This window comes from Canis lupus, chromosome 4 (genome assembly GCF_011100685.1).
Source record: "Canis lupus familiaris isolate Mischka breed German Shepherd chromosome 4, alternate assembly UU_Cfam_GSD_1.0, whole genome shotgun sequence".
NCBI classification, from domain to species: domain Eukaryota; kingdom Metazoa; phylum Chordata; class Mammalia; order Carnivora; family Canidae; genus Canis; species Canis lupus.
The window spans coordinates 43779628-43800090 of record NC_049225.1 but is presented as its reverse complement, the minus strand read 5'-3'; the positions used below and the strand labels follow the sequence as shown (position 1 = coordinate 43800090).

Sequence of the window (20463 nt, the reverse complement as noted above, 5' to 3'; positions counted from 1 at the left end):
GCTGAGAAAGATAGGGCAAGGGGACATTTTTTAAAAAACAATCTCTACTGGATTTTGTCTTTTTCTTCTTATGCTTTGCTGGATTGTGGCTTGTCATCTCTGTTTTCTCCCAATTCCCTTCTTTTTCCCTATCTCTGTGTCTTCCTGATTATCTCCCTCTGTCCTCCCCTCTCTCCCTCTCATGCCTCTGGCCAGTACCTGGAGTGGCGTCTGCATACTGGAGGCAGTTGATACTGCTGCTCTGTCCACACTGTAGTCTCTCCGAGTCTTCTTCTTCTAGATCAGTTTGTCCAGCTCACTGCTTCTCTTTAAATACAGCACCTCTTCCCCCTTCCAGACAGGCAGCCAAGTGGGACCAGCCCATAAAACCAGTGTTTAGTAATTGCACAGAGTGGTGGCCCCCGCTAATTACCTTTTCTCTCTTCTCTTGAGGACCAGAAACAATTAGGGACTTCCTTCCACTTCCTTGTTGGGGTGGGGACAGGGTGCCAAGTCCCTTTAGCATCCATTCCCACTAGGTTAACCACCACCTGGGTCCTGCCCCTCGGCTCTGGTAAAAGCTGCACACTTGCCTCTTTGCCTCTGTGTATCAGGCCTTCACTAGTAAGTGAAGTTTGGCCTTGAAGTATGGCCTTCTTGGTTACTTCTCCCTTCTTCCTGCTGCTAGCATGGCTGAGTGGACAGGAATTACAGTGCACAGAAGTGTCTATGGATAGAGTCTAAAATGTGTTTGGGTATGTTACTAAGGATAGGTATATGAGAAGGCCTAGGCCCAATTGTGTCAGCTGACTTTTACTAAATTAAACACACTGATCAAAACTTAATTATCATCTGGAAAATGGGTGTATCACATTCTCTTACTTCTTAAAGGGGAATGTCAGAACAAGCAAAGAAAATCCATCTAAAAACTACAAAATTACTAAAAACACAGACCAATCCTTAACCTTATTCTCCTAATGAAACATATGGTATCATGGATAGGCTCAACTGATGTCATTTCATAGCCCACTACTCCAAGAATTTATCTTCTATTCCTATTTTACCTAGGGAATAGAACAACATCATATTCCCTGAGCTCACACAAGGCAGTAGAGAAGCCTGGTGGGGGGTGGGTGGGTGGGTAAGGGAGGTGGTTCTCAGACTGATGAGAGGGATGTACATTCCTGAGATTTAAAATTTGTAACAAGAGAGACAATCTACATGTGGGTAATTGAGGTCTGGTAGGAGGAGGAGTGTTTCCTTAATAGGTTTTATACAAACTTAATTTCTGCAAAGCGTCTCCTATTTTACATGTACCGATGCATATTTAAATGTATAACTTCAATTATCACCTCTATGCAGATGCTTCCCCTCCTTGAACTTGTTCCCTCGTTCAGCTCCTATATCTCCAATTAGCCACATGATATTTTCTCTTAAGGCTGTAAGATTATTTCATCTCCCTCCCTTTTATTAAAACCATAGAAGCTGAGGCCCATAGACACAGCTGTGGCCCATAGACCAAAGTAATTTGCCCAGCAGCAATAAGATGGGATATCAGGCTCACCAATTTCCAAACACACAGAAGATGCTCCATTCACACTGCCCATGGAAAACCTGACATCACTTCACACCCAACTTATGATCTTCAAGTTTGGCTCTTTTCCTCCTGACCTTTCAGTCTCTGTGAGTGGGAGTTCCAAGAAGACAAAGCTCACAGGTCTGTGTCTCTTAGTCTTCATGGCTTCCCCAAGAGCTGACAGTAGTTTCAATAAACAATTTGATGGCTGCTTAGATGAAGGACTATGAAAATTCACCATCATTCCTTGATTGGAGCTTGTAAACTCATCATTTTCCACTTTTTTCCCCTGGCCACTAATACCTCATTGATTGCCAATTTCTGTTGACTTGGCCTCTACTGGTATCTTTGGATCCTCCTTCACTTCTCTTTAAAAAATATTTTATTTATTTATTTGAGAGATGGAGCACGTGTGCATGCAGGTACACAGGTTGGTAGGGGAGGGGTAGAGGGAGAAGCAGGTTTTCCACGGAGCAGGGAGCCCAATGCAGAGCTCTATTCCAGAACCCTAAAAATACGACCTGAGCCGAAGGCAGACCCTTAACCAACTGAGCCACCCAGGTGCCCTGGATCCTCCTTCACTTCTGACTGGTCTCTTTCCACAGTGTGAGCCCTGACCCCTAATATTGGGCTCAGCCTCATCTCCTGTCCCCTGCCTTTCCTTCTTCCTCTTCCTCCTATCCTAGGCTCCTCTTCCACAATATATTTTCTTCATGACTTTTCCCATGTTGGAAGCCATCTATGTTCTCAGTACCTACAGCTTATGTCCATATACCTTGGAGGCAAGACTCACCACCACCTGGCCTCACTTCTCTTCCTAACCTTATCACCTATGCTCTGCCTCATAATCCCCCACCCCCATCAGATGGCTCAGCCTATGTTCCTTGAAACACACTTTATACAGGTTTGCCTCTATAGTTGCACATCCTATTTGCCTTGTCTACTTATGAATTCCAATCATCAGGCCCAGTTTAAGTCTTTACAATTATAACAACAACAAAGGGATACAGCAGTAACAGTAGCTAGAACTTTCTAAATATCTTCTATGTACCAAGCATCGTACTAAGTTATCCACACTCAATATTTTGTTAACCTTCACAAAAAGCCTAGGAGGTTGAGTACAATTCATATCCTCATCTTACAGTGGAAGAAACCTAGGATCAAAAGTGATTAGTAATAGGTCTAAGGTCATAGACTTAGTACGCACAATAGCTGAAAATTGGACCCAGATCTATCAGGTTGGCAAAACCTAGTTTCTAACCTTTAGGCTGTGCTCCTTAAAGCCATTTTTCTTCACTGAGCTCTGGTAGCCTTGACTACGCATGGTCACTCATTTCCCAATTTTCAGGTGGATTATTAGTAATCACTAATCACTAACTATTCTCTTATACACATGTGTTTCTTGTCCCCAGTTTTACTGTAAGCTGCCCGAAAATATGAATAATACTTCTGGGCTTTATAGGTTCTGCCTAACGAATGCATGCTGAAGGAAGTGATTCCCAGTGTAAAGTAATCAACCCCCCTTTAGTTCTGTTAGCCAATTCATCCTTTAAGCTGTGAGTCTGCTTCCCTCTCCTCTCACCCCAGGACCACATGCTGACACTGGGTATAAAAAAAAACAAGAGGATATCCTCCCTGAATACTGGCCTTTGAGTAACATGCATTTGCATGGCCTGCAGAAGTAGGGGGATGACAGTTGTTCCTGACTGAGTCAGGAGTCCACGTTTGCAGAATCTTGAATCTCTGAGCTCCTGAGGCCTTTGTGGAGTTAGAGATATTACAGGAAAACAACAAGCCCTGCCCCCAATTCAGCAACTATCATGTACCACTATGAGATTTAATCACTTTCTTGAGAACCAGAAATGCAGTTGGTAATTACACAGCCCTGCTTATATACCACTGCAGTGTTTTATTGTTAACTGGCCCACTTAAAATTAGAGGCATGAGATAGGACAGATATACTACTTTATATATGTAAAAATGTTAATTTGGGGATCAGCCATCTTAAGAAGCTGGTTGACCTTGAGTTAGTCACTGCTCTTCTCTGGTCCTCAATTTTCTCCCTGTTGACTTGTGGGGTTTTAGAGGATCTCTAAGCTCTCCTCTTGCCTTACCTTCCTGGGATGCAAATTAACACAACCTCTTAGTTTTGGTTTATATGTACAATCTTGAGTCACATTCTCCATGGCTTTGTCTGCTCCACCCTACCCTCTCCTGCTTCTGAGCAAACACCCCCCAGATGAAGCAGTGGGCAGCTTCCTGTGTGGGATCCCTTTGCAAAGTCCTCTCTGCCCTAGGTCCCTTCACCTCAAGATACCTCTGCCCTCTTGTGTGCTTTGCACGTTAAACACCAAAAGCTTCCCCCTAAGTTCTCAGCAACAGAGGGAAGCAGACAGCCTGTATCTGGAAGCCATCATCAGTTTCCCCCCGACACTAATATCCCTGTAGTCCTTATAAGGAAAACTGATAGCTAAAGTTGTTTTAAAGAAACCTCTTTCAAGACTTGTCAAGTTGAGCATGAGCCTAGGAAGGAGGCTAGTGGACAGAAGTGCGTACCCAGACAAACCAGACTTCCTTCTGTGTCCCTCTCCCAACACACGTTCTGAACACATGGACACTGGTATGGGAGGAAATTAAGTCCTCGTGAAAGTTAAGGGCCTGTTAAACAGCAAACAGTGGAGGCCAGGATAAAAATGGTGAAGGTTATTTGGCAAGTCAAAAAAACAGTGATAGAATAGTTCTGCACAGATCGTATCAATGGGCACAGCAATCTGCATGTGATAAAGTTACACAAAACTGCACATGGTGTACACACACAAATGAGTGTAATACTCTGAAATCTCAAGAATGACATCTGTGGATTGTACCAATGGCAGTTTCCTGGTTTTGATACCATGCTAGTTATGGAAGCTGTTACCACTGGGAGGAAACTGGGGTAAAGGGCACTTGGATCTAGCCACTATTTTTGAAACTTCCTGTGAATCAATAATTACTTCAAGATAAAACTAAGAATACCTCCCAAAACCAAGCACCTAGTGCAATGAGCGGTGGTGGCTCTGTCTCCCACAATCCTGGGATACAAGTGGACATACCCTATCACAAGATCCTATTAACAACAGTGACCTCTTCGCTGTCATGATCTTCGCCACCATCATCAAGCCTCCCATTTATTGAACACTTACTATGTATGAAGCACACTTTCTCATTTACATCAGCACCCACACCAGCCCATCATCCCCATTTTATGGAAAATAACGATCTTGGGAGTAGCTGAGTCAAGCCCCAGGCCACAGAGCTACTGCAGGGCCAGGTTCTGACCGAGGTCTGGGACTCTCATGTTCACACTGGGGCTCAAAACCAGAGAGGAACAGGATTCTGGGGAGCTGTCATGGCATCCGACGTGTGTTCCCTGGAAACCGCTCAAGCACATCCCTCAATCTGTCTCAAAGGCACCTGCAACCGAGGCGGCGCACAGAATGATGATACCATCTTCCTGTCCTGTCCCTCACCCCTGTTTTGGCCAGAAAGCCACATCTGAAGAGAATCAAACAAACAAACAAACAAACAAAAACCAACCATCACTTACAAGTTCTTCACGTTGGTGATGCCACGGAACGCCTTCCTTGGGATCCCCAGGATCTGGTTTTCGCTCAGATCTCTAAACAGGAAGAGAAGAGGCACACTGCATTAAGGACCAAGGCCCGGCTTTATCTGCATCTCATTAGGACAACAAAACCCCTCGCAGGCTGCCTCTGCGGCCAGGAGTGTTGGAGGGACTGTTCAGTCTCAGGCCCCAGGCTGCTACAAGCCTTCACATTGTTCTCTAGTGATGGCCTTTGCTGGAATGGTTACCAGGCGGAGCAGCTCGCCTCCAGGGCGGGCGCTGTGGGTGGTCTCGCACCTCCAGGCCACGAGCCAAGACGCTGGGTTATTTGTTGTGCACACCGCACCCAATTCTCTGTTTTGCCACCTCCCAGAGAGACCCCTTGCCCCCCTCCCCCATGTCATCCCTCCCCCACTGCAGGGTCAACACCACTCAGTCTCCCATCTCTTAGGGACTCTCTGCCTTTGTCATCTGGGATTGGGAGGGAGCCTAGTTATCCTGATTTTCTGATGGGGGATGACCACCTCCGTTTATTCTAGAGCCCCAGACCGCACCCCCCACCCCCCACCTCTGGGGACCTCCTGGATCGGCTTAGTGACACGCATGATGACTTCAATTTGCATTTCCACAAACTCGTCCAAAATGGGGGTCTCACTGGCACCTCATCTAGTGTTAAGCAGTGCTAACGTGTTTTGAGGAAGAAAGGTAAAGGACAAACTGTCAGGTGTTGAAGCTGGCTCAAACCCAGGTCTTGTGTTAGGGTCCTCTTTAACAATCTCCAAAACCTCAGTTTTCTTTCCTAAGACCCATGCAGTTTTTTCTGTCCCCTCCTCCCCAAACCATACATAAGCACTTGTTTTCATTCATGCCTAAAACTTGCTTGGAATCTCAATGAATAATCAATCATAACCTGTGTGTGTCTACACACACACACACATCAATTTATATATATATATATATACACACACACACACACACACAGATATATATCTCAATTATTTAAAAAATAACACAAAACCCATTAGATATTAAGGTAAAAAATTACCTACCCAGACCATAACCATTGTTACGAATTAGGAGCAATAAGTATAAATTTCACCAATATGATCTCATAGTATATAGTCAGTCATAAACTCTTTTTCACTTATTATCTTGAGAACATCTGTTCATGTCATTAACAGTACATGTCTGACAACATTTAAATCACTGTATATCACCCAACTGTATACAGGGCTATAGGATCACACGCTGTTGGTATTTGTCATTTAAGGAAGGCTAGGATGAGTTTTCCTCCCCACACAATTTGAGGGTAATTGTTGAGTTGCTTCCTATAAGAAGAACACACTGGGTCACAGGGTAAACGTCTTTAACTGCCAAGCTCTCCCAGAGGCAGACTGTACCAATGGATCCTCTCCCACACTGATTTTCCACAGGAACCTAATCAAAAGCTAAAGAGGACTCCACATATATTTGGAAAGAGCAGTCAGACAACCATCGTCCACTGACATTTAGGCTGTCTAATGAACACTGTGTGAAGAACCAGGAGGAGAAACAGAAAGCAGAGGAGAGACTTCACTTTTCTGTTCTCACCTGCTGAGAGGAGTTGCACATTCTAAGCAGCTGGCTGGAACTTTAGACACTTGGGGATCATCCCGGGTTGTGGTTAAGCCCCAAGGCAAGGCTCGGATTTGGGGTAGGGTGTAGATACGACTATCAGTGGCTTCTGGGGCTGAATAACACGGTGCTTCCCATCTCAAATCCAGTTTCCTCTGTCTGCAACCGGCATAAGTAAATTTAGATGCACACGGAGCCCTGTTTGCAGACTCCCCTGGCTGGGCCTGATTCAATGAGCAGGGCTCCGGCCTGGAGTCAGGGCACTGAACAAAGCCCACGGTGACAGTAGAGGTCAGGCAGGGTCACCAAGGTCACTCCTCTGCTCTCCATCAGACTCCAGGAGAAGAGGGCGCAGGTCCTGTCATCTGACTAATGTAATTTCCACCAGGCATCTGGGTTATAACCCAAGTCTCCAGCAACCACAATGGGCCTAGTCTTTTCTGCCAAGCACAGGCTGATGTCTAGGACAGCAAGCCCCTGCTCCTATCCACCCGCGCTTGGCTGCTATCTTTGGCTGCTCTGGGAAACAGGTTGGGACACACTTCTGGTCAACGGCTAATGATCAAAATCAGGGGCAGGGGGAACAAACAGGAGAGAGGTTTGGACTAGTCAGTTTACAACCATGCCTGGAAGCCAGGAAAACAGGCACATATTCCATAGTGTATTAACCCTTTATTTTTAAGGTGCCCCAAACATACTGAAGAGATAACAATTGTACGAAGGTTCTGGCTTGTAATATGGTGGGATGATGAGAGGAGAGGAGCTTTTTAGCAGAAAAATCTGGCCCAGCTGCTGGGAAACATCCCACAAAAGTAATCACACAGGCAAAAACCCTGCAATTGCATGGGGCGGCCACTGGGGTTTCTAGTCGCTATTTTGTCGCTGGAGGTATACCCAGTCTCGCTCCTATCTAGTTTAAGGGACTCAGTTTAAAACACAGCTTTCTTTCCACCTCCCTCCCAAGGCTTTCCTCCTGCCACAACTGAGCAAAACAGTGGATTGTAGGGAATTTATCTGTTCCCCATGACAATCCGCTTGTAAATTTTATTAATTTTATTTTCCATTGAGCCTCTGTTCTCCAGCTAACAATACCTCTGCCATCCATCTGCAGGATTGTATATTGATTTCATAAATACCTCCAGCGGGCTGAAAAACTGACAGCTTTAATGGTGTTACTGATGGGGCGTGGAGGAGGGTTCAGGGCTGGGTGCTTCATTTTCGGTAACTGTCCCTTCACAATTATCTCGAGGCCTTTGTGAAGGCTCCTAATAGCGTGTTTATCTCAGCGTGATGCCAGAGCATGGAGCTAGTGCTAAGCACTACCCTTGAGAGAGACAAGAGCCACCATTTTCAGCTGACATTTAAATAAAAATAACAAAATCTATCTGGAGTGCCCAAGAGCCTAGTTCCGGCCAGTTGCTTGCCGGGGGGATTAGTGCCTTGCCCTTCCTGAGGGAAAATGCTCAGAAGTAGCCAGGAAAAGGGAACTTTTCTTTTTTCTTTTTAAAACACATTAGATGAAAAGTATGAGGCTGGAGCACGGTGAGAATATGGGACGTGCTGAAATTTTCTGGGGGAAGTAAAGGAAGATGGCTGGTGGGAAATGCTTTCTTGGTTGGGAAGTAGGGCCACGGATTGGGATGCCTTTTTAAATAATTAGAACTCTGAAAGAAAGGAGAACTGCATTAGCTAAAGTGCATTTTCCTGCTTCCGGAAAATGATTAACCGACGGATTATTCCATCCAAAAACACAAGACCAAAGAGGACTTATTAAGGAGACAGTAAGTCAAATAGGAGTTGGCAAGAACCAATATATCCCCCTTCCAGCCAACTCCCCCCCCCCCTTTTTAATTTACTAAAATGCTTTGGACACAGATTAACTTTCTTCACAAATTTATTATTGCTTCATCTACCTTGAAACAGGAACTGCAGACACTTTGATAAATGGATTGAAAGGTTGTCTAGTTCCAGTGGAGCTTTCAAATGCTTCCCAGGGCTCTCCCTGCAATGTCAGGCATGCTTTGTTCTAAGAGCAGCAGTGAATGACAGTCTCCACCTTCACCCCCACCCCAGCCCACCCTATGTTTACCAGGAAAGATGGCAAGGCAGGAAGCAGGAAAGTAGTCTCCTCTTTGCTCTGGTAGGGACAATGCACTCGTCTTGGTCACATTCATGCTACCAGGAAGTCTTGTCTGTGTTAGATGGCAGTTTGTGAGGGGTGGCATTTGCTCCTAGATGTCAATCTTGAATTATTCCAAAGGTACAAGATGGGGCTTGGAAACTCACCCAACCTTGGAGAATTCTTGTTTCTGCGGGGGTAGGGGCGGCAAGCCACTTAGCTTATGATCATGCAAACTACTGAAATGCTTTATGCCTCAGTTTCCCCATCTTTACAGTGGGGGCTTCTCTGACCTCCTAGGCTAACCATGGGGATAAAAGGAGTTAATATATGTGTGTCTTGCACAGCCCCTTGAACCCTGTAGGCATTCACCAAACAGCTGCAGTTATTTCTTGGATTTTCTGCCCATTTAGTCCTGCATTTTATTTAGCTAAACACATCCTTTATGACCCTCTTCAGGACATATGTCTATAACTGTGCAAAGAATAGAACACATAAATGTGGCTAATATTCTTTCCATAAAATCTGGGGGAGGGATCAAAGTTTCCCTCATCTATCATCTAGATTGGAGTATCCATGCTTGATTCTAGAATCTTTTGAATGAGAGAGGAGAGCTTGATTCAGGAGAATAGATCTTTCTCAGATTGGGCTCTCAAAGAAGCTGACACTTAACCAAATGATGGATTTATAAAGTGCTCCTGGGAGAGACCAGTAAGGGATGCAGGAAGCAGGATCAAGAAGGGAAATAAAGATCAGTTAGGAAAAGTCTTAGCCTTAGCCCCATACCCTGGGAGTTCTTGTCTCTAACCAAGGGATCTGGGCCTTTAGAGCCTTGCATCAAATAGTCCTTGATTAGAGACCACCCAAGAAAAATAGGAATTGCCTGGCTCTGCCTGTTCTCCATAAGTCTGAACAAGGTGACTCCAGCAACTCATGGACAGATTCCTGAAGAGGTTCCTAGTCGTGATTTTTATCCATAAAATCTGAAGAAGCAGGAGATGGGAGCCAGTGTCAGTAAAGAGACCCAAGGGATCCAACCCAAAGCACACATAAAAAGGCTTCAAGGACAGTTCTCCTGATTCAGGAAGTTCTCAGAAGATTAAAAAAAAAAAATCACTCATGAAAGATGACATATCCAGGACTGGGACCAAGAGGTCACAGGGGTAAGCTTAGTGACCAGAGGAAATTGGAACAACTCAATCTCATACTTTCTTTGTCTACCTCCCCAGACCCCTTTGCACTGAGACCAATCAGGTACCCTTTTTAGTAACAACCACAACAAAAAAATCCATCAATTTTTGATTAGCTAAACTAAAAGAGGGGATGATCTAAAAGCATTTCTACTTGGTACCATTATTGGATTTGAGATCAGGGCAGTGGATTACCACTCTGATTCTCTTTGGCCTGAGTATGTATTAAAATTTCTTTCCCAGTCACTGCCTAGTAGGAGGAAACCTGCCTGTTGTTGCAGTAGGTATCAATCAAAACTCATTTAGGGATTTAAAAAACTTCCAATGGATAATCCATGGATCTAAAAATTCTTGTACTGTCACTGCTGTCGTCTTTAAAAAGCTGAACCCTGCTTCCCTGAGCCTCAACTCCAATGCATAGTAACTGTGACATTATCATTCCACTCTAGGAGCCAAAGAGAAATATTGTCTTGCTCACCTTATTTTATACAGTGGGAGGGACAGACATGCAGGAAAAATTATTTCCTGGGGATTTTACAGTGTGGACTTTAGGGAGGATTTATCTTAAAAAGTAAATCTCTTCTGTAGGCAATTTACCTTAATAAACAAGATTATATGTCTGCAGTTGGGTCACTGTCAAAAGCAAGTGAGCCCCAAGCATATGTTCCAGCTAAGAAGCCCTGGTACCTCCAGCTGGGTGTCTAGTCAATGGCATCCTTTGTCCGAGGGAGATTATAACGGAATGACTGAATTATTTCCTGAACAAATTGCCACGTATCTCAGGGACCCAGAGAATCAAAGTATCAATGGGGGGACAAAAAAAATTATTTTCCACTGCTCCAGTTGGTTTCTGAATATTTCATTGCACCAGTTTACATGCTTGCTTCCTTGATGCCAAAAGTTACTGAAAGGAAGAGCCCCTTTCGTTCTGCCTTTTCTGACAAGCTCATTAGAAAAGTCCTAGTCATATTGTTCAGATGTTCAATATTGACAGATTAAATGTCAGCTCAGATTCTTACAACAAAATAGAAATTTAGCACCTACTACGTGTTATTCTATGTCACATGTTGAGACACAGAAGTGAACAGAACCAACTTTCTGTCCCCATGGACTTGCATTCCCTTTGACAAATAAACAGAACTCTTCCTATATTTGATTGGAAAATAAACATCTAGACATCCCCTAAAGTAAGAGCTACAGTCCCACTGTTTGTTTTTTTTTTCCCTTCTCAACAAGTAGAAACCCTGTATCTAAAGTTACATTGCAGATCATTCCTACCCAGCAAGGAAAAGAATACTCAGCTTTGTTTTACTCCAGGCTCAAAAATATTTTGCTTTTAGGGAGGGTTAAAAAGGGGGAAAGAAAGATGCCAATCTGAATCACTGGGACTTGCAGTCTTGTTTCATCAAGCACTTTGGTTTCGTCTTTCAAAGTGGACAGCCTAATAAAATCAGGACAGTTTGAAGATGTTAAGAGTTGGCCTGGGGGGCAGCCCCGGTGGCGCAGCGGTTTAGCGCCGCCTGCAGCCCGGGGTGTGATCCTGGAGACCCGGGGTCTAGTCCCGTTGGGCTCCCTGCATGGAGCCTGCTTCTCCCTCTGCCTGTCTCTGCCTCTCTCTCGCTCTCTCTGAATAAATTAAAAAAAAAAAAAAAGTGTTGCCTGGGGAATCCTGGGTAGCTCAGTGGTTTAGCACCTGCCTTCAGCCCAGGGCCTGATCCCGGAGTCCCAGGATCGAGTCCCACATCAGGCTCTGCATGGAGCCTGCTTCTCCCTCTGCCTGTGTTTCTGCTTCTCTCTCTTTCTCGAATAAATAAAATCTTAAAAAAAAAAAAAAAAAAGAGTTGGCCTGGCACAAGGCAGCTGCTCTCGCAGTGGGGCTCATGGTCTACCTAATCAGAATTTACTGATGATGTTTCAAAAAACACAGATCCCTGGTTTTTAAAATAATTTAGATATGATAATGGCATTGTAGGTTATGTTTCCCTTCATTCAGGTCTTTATCTTTGAGAGATACATACTGAAGTAATTAAGGATTAAATGATGTCTGGTTTTGCTTCAAAATAATGTAGAAAGGGGGGGTTTGGCAAGGAGAGTGGGTGGAAGTATAGGAGTAAGATTGGCCATGAATGAATCCTTGGAGCACTTTGTGCAAAGGAGGTTCATCTATAATTTGTGCTTGACTTTTATATATGTGCTATTTTCCAGAATAAAAAAAAAGAAATTAAGATTTCTAGGACCCATCCCGGAGCTACTGAGTCAGAAATCCTGGGGATGGGCTCTGGAATGTAAACTATGAAGAAGGTTGAGAGCATGGGTAGGATGATTTGCACATGAGATTAGGTGAATTCACACCCCAGCTGCGCTACTTAATGGGCTGTGTGTCTTTAAGAACATCAATTCAATTCTGAGCCTCCATTTGTGCTTCCATGAAATCAGGATAAGCATCGAGAGTAATGAAAAATCGAGTGCTTTCTATAGTCTTCATGCAGTACATAAATGCAAGTCACTATCTTCGTTTTATTAGCATGAAGCTAACAAATATAGCATCTTACTACTTTAAGTGTCTAGGGAAAATTTGGGGTCCAAGATGCAAAGGCCTCTTGTGTCTCAGGTGTGATCCTGCTGGTGTTGGACAAAATGCTTATGGGATAGTGTCACAGAAGGCTGAAGGGGGATGGAGTGACAATATCTAATCCATGCCTGACAAAGCCATCCAGGGGCCCAGCTTAGAGGCTGAACTAGAGGGGCTAAAAGTCTACTCCACGGATAGTTATACCCTTCCCTGGACCCCAGCAACTCAGCAGGAGGAAACCAGGCACTCTGCCCCTGGACCCTACTAAACCTGTAGGGTAGGACTCTGACTCAGATTAGAGCATTCTGGGTGGGGCCACGCAGACAAGTGTTTTCCCAGGTTTCCAGGAGGGCTGCAGTTGAGGGGAGAAAATGCTGGAGGACAGGTAATGAGTAGCTGGGCCTGGAGGCCCATCTTGAGCTGTGACCCTCCAGAGCAGATGAAGGTCTGGTGTCTGAGCATCATGGCGCTAAGGTCCCTCTGATGGAGAGACTGAGGGCTGCAAGTAAGATTAGGGTTGTTGGTTGGCCCCCTGATTAGTCACAAACATACACTTTTTTTTTTTTTAAGATTTTATTTATTCATGAGACGAGGGGAGAGAGGGAGTGAGTGAGAGAGAGAGAGAGAGAGGCAGAGGCACAAGCAGAGGGAGAAGCAGGCTTCCTGTGGGGAGCCTTTTGTGGGACTCGATCCCAGGACCTCAGGATCTAGACCTTAGCCAAAGGCAGATGCTCAACCACTGAGCCACCCAGGGGCTCCTACTTTCTGTCTCTTTATGGGCAGATGTTCTGGAAATCACAAATTCAAATGCATTAGATCACACAGGCTAAAGGAAATGAGCAAACCAGGCTGACTGTGGACACAAAAGTAGTGAGGGGTGAGCTAGGAGACACAGGGCTCATCCCAATGAATTTCCCCCACTTAAAAACAAATAACCCTCCATGCTGGTCCATGGGACACTTCAGCCTAGGGCTGAAGGGTACTGTGGCCAATACCCCTCCAAAGGTGATCTAATTCTAGGACAGCACTCTCCAATAGAAGTCTAACATGAGACACTCATGCAATTTAATCTGTTCCATTAGCTGCATTAAAAAGTTAAACAGTTGAAAAGAATTTCAGTATTTTACTTAACCCAATGTATCCAAAATACTTTAACATTGTAATCAGTATAAAAATATATTAATGAGCTACTTTATAATCTTTTTTATACCAAGTCTTCAGAATCTGATATGTATTTTACATACATCTCAAATCAGACCAGCCCCCTTTCAAGTGCTCAATAATCACATATGGCTAGCACCTGTCATATTGGACAGTGTAATTCAAGAATATGGCTAGGAGCCGGGTGTTGTAGTTCCACGACCACTCATTATCAAGAGAGAAAAAGAGTATTAGATATTGGAACCAATCTAAAAGAGCCCAATGTGGGACTCCTCAGAGGTTGGGTGAGGGGCAGTAAACAATAGGAAATGTGAAAGGGAGCCATTCAAGATAGAAACCTTTGGATTTAAGGAAGTAAGCCAGGTCTTGAAATATCCCAGTCATTCAGCCATCCCTCCTCTGAGCAGAGAATCTCTTTCCAGCCAGAGGATTTAATTTGTGTCTTTCTGAACCAACTTTCCAGGGCTGGCAGGGTTAACCAGCTTTCTTCATTGAATTATATGCAAGACCAACTAAGGCTCTTTGTGTTCATGAAACAGCATTATAACTGACTGATCATCTCCATGCAAATGGTACAGAGGCTGAGCTTCTCAACAGCTCACTAATTCCTAGAATTATCACAAATTAGCAACAAGGTAGTTAGGTTAGACGGGATTGGGGGAGCTCTCGTTATCAGTCCAGTTGTGCCTTCTGTTCTGGTCCAGACTTTTCTTCTTCACTAGGTGGCCTCGGAAACATCACCAGGATGCTAACTAGAGTTTGTGCATCACCACCAAGTACGCTTCAGGGGGTATAACTGAGATTTCGGTGTTCTTACATTGTGGGCAGAAATCTGACGCTAAAAATCATCTGAGCCTAAGGATCTAATTATGCGCTTAGGATAGTCCTCTGCCAATTTTAGGCCCAATCAAATGTTTTTGGTTTAATTTCCCAATCTTGGTGTGTGTGTGTGTGTGTGTGTGTGTGTGTGGCGGGGGGTGGGGGGGTTGGTATCTACCTGGTTCAAAAGGATGAAGATCAGGGATTTCGTTTTTTTCCCCTTTGTTTGAAGGTATGTGTCTGCCCAATAGAGTTGGGAAGAGTGAGCCCATTTCTGTGAAATCCATCCTCCTCCCAGGCTGACACACTGTTCCTACCCCCTCCTTTCTCTACGACCCTCTCCCTTGGCAGCCCTCTGAGGCTTTCATCCCTAATTTGATTGTCGTAGCTGACACTGTCAATCTGAAATCCAGTAGCACGTCTAACGCTGGCTGGACAAGGGGAATGCATGGGGAGAAGAGGGGGAGGCAAATTCATCTTGAGAATAGCTTTATGTAAATCGATCCTCTGGCCTAAAGCTGGAGCCAAGCATTTGCTGATTAATTGGAGAAGCGTCCTTGTTCCCGTGTCTTCTTTAGAGAGATGGCCCAAATTGAGGCCTCTCTTCTTCACAAAGACATTCCCATGCCAAAAAGCTTTTGCAATTAGGAGATGAAACCCTGCAAGCGGGTGGGGGGTGGGGGAGAGGAAGCAGGGGTTGGGAGAGCGTTTATGGAATTGTTCTGAAATGAAGTATGTGCATTTGGGCTGCTTCATGATTAATTGCTGACCCGGGCACCTTCATTTGCCTCCCAGATGGTGGCCTGATAGCCTAGGTTCTGAGGCACAATATCCCATGGGTGAAGATCTGCTTGTACAATTAGCAAAAATTAAGGGGGTGAGAAGTGTACTTCCTAACATGTTTTTTTGTGGTGGATTCCAAATTTATATTTTCAGTTACCACTTGGGCCCATTTCTGTTGGTGTCAGGAAAGAGTGCCTGTGATTGATTTAATCTCTTGTCCATGTTTCTCTTACGGTGTCTTAGAAAGAAAGCTCAAAAAAAAAAAAAAAAAAAAAAAAAGAAAAGAAAAAGAAAAAAGCCAGATCATCCAAGGTGGTCCTTTAATCCAGGGCACTGTTAAATCTGACTTTACCAAAAAGCTCAAGGCAAATTAGGGATTTAGGCACAGGTGGAAGTGAGTTTGCATCCAGAAAGATTGCTTGTTGGCTAACCTGTGTGCTGATGGAAGGTCAAGCTTAGATGGAAACGACCACGTTTCCATCGGCTTCTTCATTAAATTATGAGTTTTGCTGAGCACAAGCCCTGACACACCACTTAAAAAATATTTGTTGAATGGATTAAAAATAAATGAAAATGATTTCATGTCATTGCCTGGTTCATGGATGATCAAAAATAAGTTTCAAGCTATGGGGATTCCCACCACCCTCAAGTCCAGTTTGTCCCTTTAAATTATAAAGAGCTCTTCCCCTGTTCCCCCACCATTCTATCTCTTCCTCGCTGGTACAGTGAGGTGCCTGAGAACTGAGGCCACTAGAATAGGCTTGCGTTCTAAGGAGCTGCAGATAAAGTCTCTGAGAAGGTTTAGTGAGCCACACTGGAGTGTAGGAATGAGCACTCACCTAGGAAGGGAGGCCAAGCAAATAATTTGTTTTTTGGGGGGAACAGAATTTAAACCTGGACTGAGAGGATACAAAAGATTTGGAAAATGAATTTGATCCAGAAAAGGGCTGTGTGACAAAACCACATCTCCAAGAACATCTCCTCCTCCTCCTCCTCCTCTCCCCATTTCTGAATTCTGGCACTCATTGAGACTAGGATAATACAGATAATGAAACTTCAGGACCGAAGGAGATACTTTTAGCCTCAAGCTATAGGAGACGTTAGAAGGAGATGACTGGCAGTGAGAAAGGTTTGATTACTCTGTGATAATTTGCTCTGTGATCATCCTCCTTTCTGCCAAAGGGTCTAAGAGATGTGGAAACCTGCATGGAGTCTGAGGATTAAGAAGTCCAGTTGGGGAAGGTGGGAAGCAGACAGGCAGACCCATGGGCTAAGGCACTGTCATTTGGGAGCAGGTGAAGCTGTTTCCCGATTTCTTTTTTTGTTTGTTTGTTTCCTGATTTCTATCCCTGTAACGTTAAATATTCAACTTGGTCATGATCCTTTCAACACCTCCTGGGTACCCTGTGTGTGCCTGACGCTAAGAGTAACATTTTATGGACTGAGCAACTCCTCCTTCTTCCACTGGAGGATACGCCACTGGGGCTCTTCTGCTGTCCATTCAGTTTCTCTGAAGGAACGTGAGCACCTAGGGGCAGGGTGAGTGGTGGGTGGGGAGGGATTATGCCCAGTGGCTGGAGTCTGGAATGCAGAGCTGTGGCTCAAGGAAATGGGGCTTGTATATGCCTGTTCTTTCTTGTGACTTTTCAGAACCCCATTAAATAAGTGAAACCTCAGGGATGAAAGTGAGATGCTTTCCTGGGGCCATCCACTGATAAAATCAATGCGGCTTCAGAAAGGCTCAAAATTATCTTCCACCCAAGCAAGAAAGCAATTGAGCAAGAGCTCAGCACCCTGAGTTACAAGGCCAGTTTCTCGAAGCCCAGTGTTGGACGGAGCATACAGCAGAGAACACCACTAAGCTTTGTTAATACTATAGCACAACATTTCTCCTCGTGACCCCCTGCACTATTTATTGTTCCATTCAAGACAATTACAGCTATTGCTAATAACTCACACCTGTGGATGTCCTGGTATCGACTAAAACAGAATAGATGCTGTTCTCTTGCTTATTTATGTAAACATGGATGCAGTTCAATAGGCTGACTCCAAGTTTGAAGTTAGCACTAATGTTTAATCGTAGACCTACTTCTGGCCGTTTAGCTTGAAAGGTGGGAGACAAGGGGTGCGTGCTGGGAGGACCCAGTGAACTGCAGAGATGAAAACAAGCCGTGATAAATGTGGGGCTGCTGCCACTGGTCGGATGCCCAATACAACAAACTCATCTGTTCCAGGCAAAGAGGGTAGGACCTCCACAGCAGGATGTGGGGGCAGAGAGGAGGGATAGAGGGGCAGCTCCTTCTGAAACACCTTCCTTTCCATTCTGTTGGTTAACTATAGCCTGAGCCATACTTGGCCTGGTAACTCAGCTCCCTTCCATAACTGACCCCAGAGGTCTTGCCTATGGTCAAAACTCCAGGAGACAGTGAGACACACTGTTGGAAGCATGGCTCAGGAGCCCAGAAAACTGCGGTGTGAATTCAGACTTTGCCTCTTGCTAGTTATGTGGCTTTGTATGAGTAGATCACCCGGCCCGAGCCTGAGTTTCCTCATCTGTAAAATGGGGACGATGTAAACTTGCCATGGAATTATTATAAAATGGCTAATGAATTTAGAGCCATGTTACCTGGCTGATAATCAACACTTGGTAAATACCAATTATTAGGAGTGCTATATCTGTTCAAGTCTTACATTCAAAACTATGAGTGGAAGATGACAAAATCCCCACAAATTCCTTGTCCCAGAGAATATTACATTGGAACTCAAATTGTAAAGAAGCACCTCCTGGTCAAATTCAATACCAAAGAAACCAATACCTGGGTTCTACTCAGCCTGTGGTGCCTCAAAGCTTCCCTGGCTCCTGCAGGGGGACCCAACCTCATGGATTTTCCCAGGCTCTCTCTGGAATGGGTGGTCAAGATGGGCACAGAGTTAAAAGCCCCACAGCTCTCTGTATACCCCCTCAGAAGCTGGCTGGAACCCGCGGGTTCAATAGCAACTGCTATACAGAGAAGTCAGCAGGGGGTGCCACAAAGAAGATGGACAAGGAGGAGGGCCGGATGCAGCTGGTGGGACCACTGGTAGGAGAGCTGGAGGATCCAGCCAGGCAGGGTTTAGACGGGGGTGTGGCCTCAACCTTAAGGGGCTCTGGGCTGAGTGCTAGATGGTGACCAGCTGCCTCTGCACGGACTCAGGACAAGTCGAAGTAGCCCTCCACCTTCCAAAGGAAGCGGGGGTATGGAAGCTTCCCCGGGGGCCCAGAGCCATGCAGGAAACAGCCACGAGACGAGAGGCTGAGATCACTCAAGGTGGGAAGGTGAGTTGAATTTGCTACTAAAGTAAATTCCCTGGCTGTCCTTCCTACCCTGTTCAAACTGTCTTGTGGCTCACGTTTCATAGAAGTGTCATTATTAATAAGGTGACTATAGTGCACCCCTGGAGTTAGATGGCTATGGGTCAAAGCTAAGAAAATGAGAAGACACAGTCTGTGGGAGAGGACAAAGGGAAACAGCAAGTATGACGTCACCTTTTAGGAAGTAAAAGTCACCTTTGCAGACAGACCTAGCTGTTCAAGGCAAGATACACTGGGCCTCTGCCCTCTCTCCTGTCCCCAGACCTGCCCTGGGGGCTGCTCCAGGAGCAAGGAGAAGGAACCAGAAAGTCGGCCTCTGAGGGCTGGTATGGAGGGGCTGAGTCTGTGATCTTTAAAGTCAGCTGTAGACAGATGGGCAGGAGAACCCCAGCAGAGATGGACAGAGATAAATAGATGAGACAGAGAGAACAACAGCAAAAGAAAAATGGAAAATCAGGCAGGGACACAAAAACAAAAAGAGACTGACAGTGAGACAGAACAGAGAAAACAAAAGAAAAACAAAAGTCAGAGAAACACACATGCACAGAAAGTTATTTCCTGGAAGAGATCACAAAAGGTCGAGACATGCAGAGAAAGTGCACAGATGTGAGACAGGGGACAAAGGATAGACATAGGTGCAAATACCCAGAAGGAACCGGGTTGGGAGGACAAGGGCCAAGGGATAGCAAGAGGCAAAGGGTCAGGTGGAAGCCCTGCAGGGAGCTGTGAGGCTGGCCCACAGAGACTCCTCTCCACAGATCCTTCGCGTTGGGGTTTGGGCTTTCTCTGGATGACCGAGGACCAAGAGAGGGAGGGAGGGAGGGGATCCCATGTCTCTCTCACATCCAACTTGGGAGGTCGCTCTGGAAACAAGGAAGTGTCATCCTCACTGCCTGGACCCTATAAACTCAGGCATCCTCCCCCACACACATCCCCCCCCCCCCCCCCCCCCCCCCCCCCCCCCCCCCCGCTACCCTCCCAAGCCTGGTCTGTGGAAGCCAGCCTCTCCCTCTACCCAAGGAGAGCTAACGAGGGGGAAAGTCCCCCCACCCGTGGGGCTTCACCCAAGCTCCCATCTCTAACAAACTACCCCAGTCCCTGCCTCTCTCAGCTCCAGAAGGCAGGCACAAGAGGTTTGGGTAGAGGAAACTTGCGGAGGTCTCAAACTTTTTACATTACGAAGCGAGTTTTTAAAAGCTCCATAAAATTTCAAGGCACATACTTAATGTTCAAATGGCAGACTATATCGATCCCTGCCCATCCTCTAGTATCTTAAGTTTACCCAGAGGACCATTTTATTTAATTAACTTGGTGCTTTATTAATATAAATATTCTCCTATTGATCATAAGAGGGCCTGACAGGCACTCGAGCTGGGTATACATCACCTTCCCTCTGAGCAGCGCCACTTAGAGGAGTAGCTGGCTCGGAATCAAGAAGAGTGGCAGGAAGTGGCCCCTGGGATGTCAGGCACTGATGAATCTATAGCAGTTTTTATGGAGGGAGACTTTTTCTTTCTTTCTTTCTTTTTTTTTTTTTTTTAAAGTACCAGCTCTTCGATTCTCTTAAAGCAGAAAGCATATGGAAATGAGATATGAAAATGGTCTTGGCTTACATGTATCAATTAAGCATGTCAATACTTTAATTAAATCACTCAACCTAATGAGATTTATACCAATGAATATGTTTTATAGTT

General features: G+C 45.1%; 1 protein-coding gene across 1 annotated transcript in view; it reads right to left on the bottom strand.

Annotated features, from left to right (window-relative positions):
- Positions 1 to 20463, bottom strand: part of SLIT3 (slit guidance ligand 3) — a 591933-nt gene that overhangs the window by 191097 nt on the left and 380373 nt on the right. Inside the window, exon 5 of the mRNA XM_038535455.1 lies at positions 5142 to 5213. Coding sequence (XP_038391383.1) covers positions 5142 to 5213 — 72 coding nt within the window. The remainder of the gene's footprint in view (positions 1 to 5141; positions 5214 to 20463) is intronic.